General features: G+C 39.4%; 1 protein-coding gene across 1 annotated transcript; it reads right to left on the bottom strand.

Annotated features, from left to right (window-relative positions):
* Window positions 1-105: 105 nt before the first annotated feature.
* On the bottom strand, window positions 106-11,482 carry MPZL2 (myelin protein zero like 2). Its single transcript, XM_032285350.1, has 6 exons — window positions 11,050-11,482; window positions 9,884-10,050; window positions 9,390-9,600; window positions 7,066-7,213; window positions 3,915-3,990; window positions 106-1,962 (listed from the first exon to the last, which is right to left on the bottom strand). The coding sequence occupies exons 1-5, from the start codon at window positions 11,105-11,107 to the stop codon at window positions 3,927-3,929; spliced, it is 648 nt and encodes a 215-aa protein (XP_032141241.1). The 5' UTR covers window positions 11,108-11,482; the 3' UTR covers window positions 106-1,962; window positions 3,915-3,926.
* Window positions 11,483-12,072: the final 590 nt, after the last annotated feature.

Raw genomic sequence — 12,072 nt, 5'->3', positions numbered from 1 at the left:
TTCTAGGTTGTCTCTACTAAGAAAACTTTTCAGTAAAGATAAAATATATATCCATCTGTTTCCCCTGCAGTGTAGAACTTTTAGATATGTATATACACAAATTACATAATTCATCATTCTTTATTACTAAAATTTATTTACATAGTGTTTAATGAATAATAAAAAATAAATTACAATACAAAAGTGCTCTTTAGGAAGGAGACACTAAACAACGGGCCCATATTACTGCTTGACTATTTAGCCAAGACATCAGCTACAAATTTTGCTGGAAAAACTGTCTGTACATTTTTAACTACTTCTTCATTATGCTTATGGACCATCATCTAGGACATCTGTTTGAAGAAATATCCAGTTATAATATTTTCAAAGGTTAGAATTGTGAAGAAAAAATATAAAATGTGATTAAAGGAAATACAGCCTTCAGATGTAATTTACTGTGCATTTAAACTGCACAGTTTAAAACTGCATTAAAACTTTGCTTTTTTAGACAGTATAAAAGGCAGAATGAGCTATGTAATGAATTTCAGAATTGAGTTTCATATGTAAATCATACAAATTTTTTTAAAATAGTATTGGAAAAATATCAAGGTCCATACCTTTAAATACAGATAATCTATTTGAAAATTCCATTTTGTTAAAAGAAATAACATCTGCAGCCTAAAAACTGAAAATATCAGTCTGTAAAGATTGATCTTGAGCCTAAACTTTTAGATGTTTTCTATCCTTTGAACAAATGCTTCTGTATTTTAAGCTTGGAAAGACACCGGGAAGCTAAACACTTTCAAAAGGCACTTTTCTTTCAGTAGTCCACTTATAAAGTTTGCTTTATCTACCAGTACAGAGGGAAAAAAAAGAATAAAGCTGGTTTTATTCCATTTAAAGTAGTTTTGGTATTTCTTTGCTCCATACCAAAGTCTTCCTCCCCCAAAAAAAAAAAGTGAATTAAAACAAAAAAAAAAAAAAAAAAATCAAGAAAAAGAAAAAAGTTAATAATTTCTTCCAGTTCTCGGAGTTTTATATAAACTGTACAAAATTATCATCATTTAGAGTTGATATTTTTTCACCAGCCCTGAATTTTCAAAGTTGTAATATACTATTTTAGAATCTTTTTATTAAACTGCTTAATGATTCCAGTCTGCAAATGAGCATAGACTTTGCTCGGTTATAGATCATTGAATTGTGGGGGAAAACATAGTAAGCTAAACAGTCAGTCACTGCTCATGAAAGACCCACATTGTTGATTATTTTTCACAGCACAAAAGAAAAGTGACAAGTGATTCATCCCGCAATGTCATCTGCCAATCTTTTCCTATTTATGTAATCTTTTGTAGTTACTGTGTGATTTCGCATTGTGCTATTGTAAATCTTGGATTAATTAACATAACAACTAAATTGATCACCTGGAGTATTGAAAAAATTTCAATAAAATAAGATGCGCCTCATAGTTAAGGAGAGACATAAAAATCAAAATGCCATGTAACAGTTTGAATTTAGGATTTACTGTTAATCAAAAACACCTAGGAGACTTAACTCACCGTTTAACTGAGAATATGGGAAGGAAAGAGAGTAAACACATTAACTTTAGTAGCAGGAGCGCTGCTAAAAGAAATGTAAAAGGAAATACTATGACAGACAAACTGGCTTTTATGCCCTTTGATACCAATATATGTGCATACAAGTCATAACACTACAGTGTTTTAAGGGCAAAAATATAGCTTCTTAGTTTATAAAACCTAATGAGCACTTGAAAAAATTTACACTCTGAAATTAAAACCTTAATAATGAGGCTGTATATGACTGGTGATATGGAAGAGCACTGTGCTGGCTCCAGAGGTATGTTGCTTGTCTAGGCACATGCTGCAGAACTGATTGGAAAATGGGCCACAATTGGAAAAGCCAAAGAAGAGTTTCCGTTAACTTCAAGAAATACTGGGGTTCTTGTTCTTAGAAATCGTCAGCTTCCTAAAACACAAAAGTTTACATGAATAATATATTCGAAAAGAGTGCAACAGGAATACTTGGCATTATGAATTACATATGTTATTAGATCTTCATTCTGAAGGAAAATATTCATATTCTCCCCCAATTTAATTTTTAAAAGAAGTTTCCTAATCCTTATTACATGATTTTCAGAGTTAGTATCCTTAAATTGTAGCCTCTAAGTACCTTGCATGGACACTTGGATGATCCACAACTTGCTCACATGCATACATTCCATATCCTCCCCACTTCTCTCTCTCGTTACAAACAAAATCAGACATACAGAAAAGTAGAGAAGACAGCATGTGGAATTTACTCATCCCCTACATTTATTAATTCTTTCTTTTCTCACCTCCTCTCCCCATCACCTAATTCTGAAGCCTTTTTTTGTTTTATTTGCTTTTTTCCCTAAGCTTTTAAAGCAAATTGCTGACATTTAACCCTAAATACTCCAGTAATCATTTTTCAAAATTGGTACGTTTTCTTTATAACTACAATACCATTACTAGACCTCATAAAAGCTAACAATAATTCCCTAATGTTATCCATGTAGTTAACATTTTCATATTCAAGACTTTCCCAATTGCCCCTCCAAGGCTTTTTTTTACAACTAGTTTGTTCACACTATTATTCATCAGTTGGGGATCACACATTGCACTTTGATTGTGTTTGTCTCTTAAGTTTCTTTCGATCTAAAACGTCTCCCATATTTATTTTCCATGACCCCAACTAGTTAGAGAATCCCTTTAATTTTAAAGAGACAATAGCCATTGGCTGGTAAAAACTCTCTTATGTTAAATTTGGTTTTCTGGTTTTACAATACAGTCATTTTTCTCCATATTCTATTTTATAAGTCTTTGAGGTCTTTCACTGGAGCTTTAGCCTATAAAAAATGTGACCCTCTATAATTTTCTCCCATGTAAGAGAGCCAGAGTTTTACAGGATAAAGTCATTAATATCAAGACCTTTCTTATGAGTATACAATTTAAGTTTGCATGTCTGGATTTATAACATCTAGAAATTAAATGTGTGGACCTATTTCAGAAAATGGGAGAAATGCTGAGCATATGAAAAATAAATTGGCCAGGCATGGTGGCTCACACCTATAATCCCAGCACTTTGGGAAGCTGAGGCAGGTGGATCGCTTGAGTTCAGGAGTTTGAGACCAGCCTAGGCAACATGGCGAAACCCTGTCTCTACAAAAAGTACAAAAATTAGCTGGGTGTAGTGGCATACACCTGTGGTCCCAGCTACTTGGAAGGCTGAGGTGGGAGGATCCCTTGAGCCTGGGAAGCAGAAGTTGCAGTGAGCCAAGATCGCACCACTGTACTCCAGCGTGGGTGCCAGATTGAGACCCTGTCTCAAAAACAAAGAAATGAAAAATAAATTATCCTACTTTTTAAGCCTGATGAACCTGAAAACTGGAAAAATAAAGTTATATACTACTGAAACTGGATTCATTTTATGTAGCTATTAATACCAATAACTAAATAAGAGGAGTTGAAATCAATTCCAAATAGTACAAAAGTTCTCCTTTAAAAAAATGCCAGATATATCTATTGAGTCACTCTCTTAATACCATGATTGAGAAATAAGAATAAGCAGATAATAATCTTTTGATTTAAAAAAGATTTACATGTTGAATATTTTTTATTATTAGTGGTAATAAATATAATCCCGAAGCCACAAAAAAACCTTAGAATTCTCTCAGCTTTAATGGCAGTAGAGTCCAGCTTCTTAATCCTTTGCACAAAATACACTCAAAGGAGGAGGCTTCCATAAGAGTAATAGAAGACTTTTGTCTCCCTGATCCAGCTCCTCTAATTTCATATGAGAAACCCCTAACTGTCAAGTGATCTGGGAGATCCTCATTAGAGATGGGCTGGACGCATCAGAAAGCTGAGGAAAGAAATCAACATATTTGTGAACCTTACCATCTAAAAATGTTAGTCTGTGTCTTCTAAATAAACAGAGACCTTTTTCTCTTGGTTGAGCCTTTCCTCTTCATTTCTGTAACAAAGAAGCAGAAACCACACGTCAGGTGAACAAGACAAGAAGCAAGTAGGCAAATCCTACAGAAGCTTCCAGTAAGGTATTTTTCCCCTATACTTTCGAAACAATCATATGCACTTGGGAGTAGATTGAAGCTTACACAGAGCTAAACTGGAGATATCTAATTACTAATATTCACACCTCTGAACTTAAGACAATTTTCAGAATATAAGGGAATACAGTTTGCATTCTGACTGGGAACTCCAGAGTTTTAAAGAAAACACCTTATTTTACCATTAGTATCCCACCTCTAATTTATATTATTCAAAATAAAAAAAGTTTTATGTTGACCTAAGTCATCTTTATTGATTCTATTCAAACTATAAACCTCAGAGTTGGGTTTGTTTAGGCTTCTTAAAATCAGTTCTGGTTGGCTGGGCACAGTGGCTCATGCCTGTAATCCCAGTCCTTTGGGAGGCCGAGGCTGGCAGATCACTTGATGTTAGGAGTTTGAGACCAGCCTGACCAACATGGTGAAACCCTGTCTCTACTAAAATTACAAAATTAGCCAGGCTTGGTGGTACATGCCTGTAATCCCAGCTACTTGGGAGGCTGAGGTAGAGGAATCACTTGACCCCAAGAGGTAGAGGTTGCAGTGAGCCAAGATCGTGCCATTGCACTCCAGCCTGGGCAACGAGTGAAACTCCATCTCAAAAAAAAAAAAAAAAAAAAAAATCAGTTCTGTTTATTTCAGTAAATGTTTATTAAGGAAATGAAATAAATGGTGCTGGAACCACATGCAAAAGACTGAATCTGGACTTCTGCCTCAACCATATACAAAAATGAACTCAAAATAAATCAAAGATCTAAATGTAAAAATTAAGACTATAAAACTCTTAGAAAAAAACACAGCCAGAAACCTGCATTATCTGGGGATTAGGCAATGGTTTTTTAAATGAGATAAAAGCACTAGCAGCAAAAGAGAAAAAATAAATAAACTGGACTTCATCAAAATTTAACTTTTATTCTTCAAAGGACATTGTGAAGAACATGAAAAGACAATCCACAGAATGGGAAAAAGTAATTGCAAATTGTATATCTGATAGGGAACTAGTATCCCTTAAAGAACTCTTACAGCTTTATAAGAGTAAGTCAAATAAGGTACCCCATATTAAAATGCGCAAACTCTGAATGTATGCATCTCCAAATAAGATATACAAATGGCCAATAAGAACATCAGAAGGTGCTCAACATCAAGTCATTAGGAAAATGCAAATCAAAACCTCAATGAGATACCACTTGACCTCCACTAGATGGCTTGATTAGCTTGGATATTTGTCCCTGCCCAAATTTCATGTTGAACTGTAATCTCCATTGCTGGAGGTTGGGGCCTGGTGGGACGTGTTTGGATCATGGGGGCAGATCCCTCATGTCTTGGTGCTGTCTTCAATAGTGAGTCAGTTCTCACAACATCGGTTCATTTAAAAGTGTGTAGCACCTCCCCCAAACTCACTTACTTGCTCCTCCTCTCACCCTGTGAAATGCCTGGCCCCATTTTGCCTTCTGCCAAGGGTGAAAGCTCCCTGAGGCCTCCCCAGGAGCCAAGCAATGTCAGCACCTTGCTTGTACATCCCGTAGAACCATAAGCCAATTAAATCTCCTCTATAAATTACCCAGTCTTAGGTGTTTCTTTTTATAGCAATGCAAGAATGGCCTAATACATGGTTATGATAAAAAAGACAATAATGAGTGTTGAGGAGGATGTGGAGAAATTGGTCCCCTCATATCTTGCTGATGGGAATGCAAAATAGTCCAGCTGTTTTGGGACAGTCTGGCAATTCCTCCAAAAACTAAACAGAGCTACCATAGGACCCAACAATTCCACTTTTAGGAGAATTAAAAGCATATGGTCTACATAAAAGCTTGTAAATGAATGTTTATAGCAGCATTAGTCACATTAGCCAACAAGTTGAAAAAAACCTAAATGCCCATCAATTGATGAATGGATAAACAGTATGTGGTATATTCACACAATGCAATATTATGCAGTTATAAAAAGGAAAGAAGTACTAATACATACTGTAACAAGGATGAGCCTTGAAAGCATTATGCTAAGTGAAAGAAGCTGGGCATAAAAGGCATAAAATCATATGATTCTATTTAAATGAAATGTCCAGAATAAGCAAATCCATAGAGATGGAAAGTAGATGAGTAGTTGTCAGGGGCTGGTGGGAGGGGATAATAGGGAGGGATAGCTAAGGGATATGAGGTTTCTTTAGGGGAGGGAGCTTAATAAGATTCTGCAATTAGTTATGATTGTTGCACAACTTTATGAACCTGAAAAGGGTGAATTTTATGGCACGTAAGTTTTATCTCAATTTTAAAATACATTTAATGAACACCTGTTATCAGCACAACAGACTTTTGTAGGCACTGACTCATAGTGACCCTGCTGACTGCCTAGACCAGTGGTTTTTACAAATGTATGCTTCCCTTTGGCCGGGCGAGGTAGCTCACACCTGTAATCCTGGCACTTTGGAGGCCAAGCTGGGCAGATCAGGAGGTCAGGAGTTTGAGACCAGCCTGACCAACATGGAGAAACCCTGTCTCTACTAAAAATAGAAAATTAGCCAGGCGTGGTGGTGCATGCCTGTAATCCCAGCTATTTGGGAGGCTGAGGCAGGAGAATTGTTGGAACCTGGGAAGCAGAGGTTGTGGTGCACCGAGATCACACCTGCACTCCAGCCTGGGCAACAACAGCAAAACTCCATCTCAGAAAAAAAAAAAAAAAGTCTATAAATGTATGTTTCACTCTAAACATAAGGGGTTTTTTAGAAAAGCTTTACATACGCAGATTTTTATAAAATCAACCCCCCCACACACATAGTAAATCCCATAAGGAAATTTTTGTAAAGAAACCTTTTGTAAAGTTACTAGTTCATACCTAATTTGTCTGTCCTGCAAATGTGAATTCTTTTATATAGGATTAACTTAAAGGGAAGAACATCTGTTCAGCAACTATTTAGCCCCGTTGCAGAATACCAAGAGTCACCATTAGACTGTTAGAACTTTCCCAGAACTGCCCAGCCTTACGATTTTATCTCCACCACTTTATGAGCTCTTTCAGCCCATCGCTTTTTCCGGAAATGCTGGACAAGGACCACCACAATTACTATTATGATCATCAGTGCACAGGCAGAACCAATGGCCAAAGCCAGGAAGTGGATCTCAGAGAAGCGTACTGTAAGGAGAAAAAGATTAGGTTAGGATTCTGAAAAGAGGAGGACTACAATAAAATCTAATGACATAATATACTATATTACCTTGTAAACCCTACTAGCAATAGGAAAACCATACAGATACTTTAGTGGTTCTCAAAGTGTGGTCTTCGAAGTAAACGCAACACTTAAGAACTTAGAAATCTCAGGCTCCACCCCAGATCTACTGAATTAGAATCGCCAGGAGTGGGGCTGAGCAATCTGTTTTAACATGTCCTCCAGGTGATTCCGATGTAGTTTTGAAAACCATTGGGTGGGTTGAACTACCTATGGGGTAAGGTTATTGCTAACCTCATCAAACCTAGTGCCCAACCCATTTCTCCCTGACTTCTCATCACTTTCACTCCATCAGTCATTTATTCAGATTTATTAAGGGCCTACTACGTTCTTGGCACTGTGATAGAAATGCAAAGCCAAAAAGACATCACCTTCAAGGAGCTCATGCCGCTGAGAGGATAGGAAAGTAAATCAGTAACTACAGTCTAGTGGATAAATGACAGAAAAGGGAAACCAGAGGGAGGAGCCCCTAAGCCACAGTAGAGTCTGTGAACCCTGGTTCTGTGGTCCCTTAGCTTGATTTCTGATTAGACTTCAATAAGCCCTCAAAGCCAGAAAGGACATTAGAGAATGTCTAGCCTAGGATTCCCAGCCTTGAGTCCATGAAGGAGGATGGGGAAGAAGGATGGAAGGTAATCTACAAGCCCACAGAGGCCCTGTCTCATTGTGTATGTCTCCATTGTTTTAGGGGAAGCAGGACCATGGCTTTCATTTTATTAATCTCTAAGAATAATTATCCACATATGTTTAAGAACCATTGATTTTTTGTTTGTTTTACCTGTTCATTTTGCAGATGAAGAAACTGAGGTTCAAACTATTACATTATTTCTTTCAATACTCAAACGCTTTCTGTAAGGTCACACAGCCCCCTATTGGTAGGGCGTTGAGAAATGGTTTTAAACTGTGCTATGAACGAAAGGGAATCATACCACTTCACAGGCTTATATGTTTGGAGTAGTAATACTGTGCGTTGGTTAAGAGCACACACCAGAGAGCACTAGGTTGAAATACCTAGCTGTGTGATTTGAAGTAATTAACTTCTTTGGGCCTCAAGTTTCCTCATGTGTAAAACAGAGATAATGATATCCATCCCTTGAGTTCTTAATAAAACATAAAATAATTCCTGTAAATTGTTCCATGCTGTGCCTGTGCAAAATAAACAATGTACGGTAGCTATTAAGTACAATTCAGAGGTTGGGACACATTCACATTTATTATCTCATTTTATCCTCACCGTGATCCTCACTGTGTATTCTCACTTTACAGATGAGGAAAATAAGACTTCTTGATAGCTGGTAAATGGTAGCAATGACTCAAACCCAGATCTACAACTCGTAAGTTTCGTGTACTTTGCTCTTTGTTACTTGGCATGGTTTTCCAGATTGTCCTTTATGGGGATGCAGACAATACAAGGCACCAGTTTAGAGCACAGTTTTAGATTCAAAGGTGATTGGGTCTGAGTCCTAAGTTACTCCATTTATCAGCTACATGACTCAGGGAAAGTGATTTAACCTCTGTGAGCTTTGTTTCCTCACTGGCAAGATGGGAGGCACTAAATGCACAATAAGCTGATGAGGTATGTAAAGATTAAATAAAACGTGTCGTGTAAAGCCCCTGACATTTGGGAAGTAGTAAGTGTTAACTACCATTATCAGTCCCTGCCTCCTAGAGTAGTGTGGGGTTTAAATGAGATAGCGTATGTCATGCACTTTTGACAGTGCCTGGCATTACAGTAGTTACTCAATACGTATCTTGAATAAACGAGTGAGTGAACAGACCTATTGTAAGCCTTTTATCAAAGAATTGCTTCCTCTCCCTTTCACGGTCTCAATGCCATTTTTGTAACAGATTCTGAGTTCCTTTGCTTTACTTTCTGTTTATTTCCACAGCCAAACAAAGCCTTTCTCTTTTTACCCCAGGACTCTTCAGTCTCCCTCTGAGGCTCCCAGTTCTGAAGGGCTAGTCCCTCTCTCTATCCATCACAAAAGACCGTCCGTCTCTCTCGGCCATCACAAAAGATTGCCCCTTTCTTTTCTACAAACTCACATCCTTTCCAAAACCACTGTTCCCTGCATAACCTACCAGTTTGCACGACGCTGAGCCGGATCTCCCCTATCACCCCATCAACATCAGGTGGGTTCTTCACCTGACAGGTGTATGTCCCATTGTCGTCAAATTGCAATTTCCAGAGAGAGATGGAGGCATCGTACCGCTCAGGGTTCCCATCCCAAGACACCCGGTCCTTAAACCGTCCACTCATGGGTTGGAAGGGATCTATGTGGTAGTAGAATACCTAGAGAGGGGAAATGGCAAAAGGTCTTTCTTATTCAGTACCTGGGCAAGGAGGCCAAGATGGTAGGAGCAGAAGTGAAACATCAGCAAACCCAACTTTCCTGTCTGCAGCTCTGTCACTTGCTTTCCCCTTCAACGGCCTCTCAGTCTCCTTCCCAAGAATTGTTTCCCAGCTTAAACTTGTGCTTGCTGCTAAGAAAAATACTGGAAGGGAAAGGAGAAATGGACTGGCTTATTATTTCCCTAACCAAGGGTCCCCTGGAAAATGACAATAATCTACTTACAAACTGCTCAGGTCCCCCATCTAGAGGACGAAAATTCCAGGTCACTGTTAGAGCATCACCCACAGGGGCGAAGCTGGAGAAAGTGCATTTTAACCGAGCATCTGTCCCATTAACAGCCTCTAGCACCCGGGAGGTGTAAATTTCCACAGCTGCTATGGGCCAAAGAGCTGCAGTGAAAAAGAAGAAAAAGAAGGGTTAACAGGGAATGTAGTATTGTAAGAACTTCTGCTGACACTTCCAAAATAAATATCTGAGTAGGACTTAAAGTAAAGTGAAACTGAGATGCCCCAGCTCCCAAACTTACTTCACCCAGAATCTACATACTCCTACTCATATGCAACCTGGGCGCTCCCATTCCATGTGACGACTGAAACATCACACAGCAAGCCTTCGTAGTGCTCTTACTTTCTCCATAGCATAATAGCCTCGCCTCGTGGTACTGACTTAACTGTCATAACAAACTACAAACATCCGCGAATAGAATTGAAAGAATAAACAAATTTAAAATGAATCATAACATTGATTACACATTACATTATATATTAAGGTTAAGCATTATGTATTGTATGTAAAGTGATCTCCTGGCGGGTAAGTTTTCCAGATGGGGCCTTACGTGGATTCCTTACTTTTACTAGTCTATTGAAGAAATTGAATTAATCAACTCCAGACAGCTGTGTTTGCCTGCACTCCTGGAACCTTTTATACCACGTGGCATTTTTTTTTAACCTTGATATTTACATTTAGAATGTGCGTGTTGGGGCACTTTAAAACCACAGTAGGTCTCTGTGTAACAATCTCCACTTTGCTGGTGTTGCTGAGAGTCCCAGACAAGACCCACACACAGAAATCCAACTGCCAAGTCCTGCCGGCAGCAGGAGGTTGAGAGCAGCCACTCACACAAAAAAAACCTGGCATGTAACCTGAGATTAGAAAGCCCTCTCTGTGCCTGAATCACTGGCAGCTGAACACACCTAAACCTGTTCGGCCAAGAACAAGTCTCCAAAAACAGTCCACCGACTTTGGTTTCAGTAAAATCCAAAGTAAAACAAACTACAACCGTGGCTCAGGCTCCCAAACAAAAGTCTTGCAACTTCTAAGACAATTAGCAAACTTTATAGAGTGGGCAGTCAAGGAGGAAATGCTCAGAGAAGCCCGCCGGCTCTTACCTGTGAGCTGTATGCCAAGGAGAAGCAGCACCACACGAGTAGAGCTCTTGCCATACATGAGGGAAACCCAGCCTTGGCCCCAGAGACCAGACCGGGCAGACCCAGGGCTCCAACACCCTGCCAAGGCCACTCCGGGAGGAGCGAGCACCGCGTTTTCCCAGACAGGAGTTTGAGTTGAGTTCCTCACCTGTGCCTGTGACGCAGCCGGCTCTGCCTGCGCAGTTTTCTGAAATGAAAGGTGGGGCCCCAGCTCCTAATGCCCTCCTTCCTTTCCTCTCTCCCGCCCTCTACACTACGAGCACGAGCACGTCTGCACAAAGGTTCCAAACTGCCCCAGTCCTCTCTTTACTCTCGGTTAATCTGTTAGAGCTCTGGCCTCTAGATGGCCTCGGAAACAGCCAGAGGAGGTGGTGCCAGTCTGAAATGTCCCAGGCTGTTATGGGTTTGGCCCCCACACGCCCTTTTAAAACAGGCTGTAGGCTTACCTGGGAAATGAATGTTGAAACTAGCTTGCAGTGATTCCACTTCTCAAAGCACCACCCTGGGGCCACATTCACCTAGGACTGGATTCTGGATTCGCTACAATTTCAAAACGGGAGTCTGATTCCTTTCGAGTTTAAAGATAAATCAGGACACCATCCCTGCTCACTCACCCTGCCAACCCAGAGCAATCTGCAAAGTGCTCTCCTGCGGATTCTTTCACCACCACAATGCCCTGCGAAGCGTTCTCATTCTACCAGTGAGGACGCTAAGAACCCAAGGAAGGTAAATGATTTGCCCAAGGTTGCGTAGCTACTATGTGGCAAAACCAGAACTTTTCTTAAAAGTCTAGTGCTCTTTCCACCAAATAACAGCTAATATGAACAATCAGACAGGCGGCTCTCAAAGAAAAGGTTTTCATGATAACTTTGTTGTGCCTCGGATTTCATCTGCCATTTTTAGGACAGCTAAATGAGAAGTCTAAAGACTTGAGGAATTTAAACAGGAAAAGGGGCCTCCTTCTCTGGAAAGAGGGTGGGTCAT

The sequence above is a fragment of the Sapajus apella genome, unplaced genomic scaffold (genome assembly GCF_009761245.1).
Source record: "Sapajus apella isolate SASKATOON/1434 unplaced genomic scaffold, GSC_monkey_1.0 scaffold16, whole genome shotgun sequence".
NCBI lineage: Eukaryota > Metazoa > Chordata > Mammalia > Primates > Cebidae > Sapajus > Sapajus apella.
Note: the sequence above shows the minus strand (reverse complement) of the source record. Positions and strands in the feature narration are given on the sequence as shown.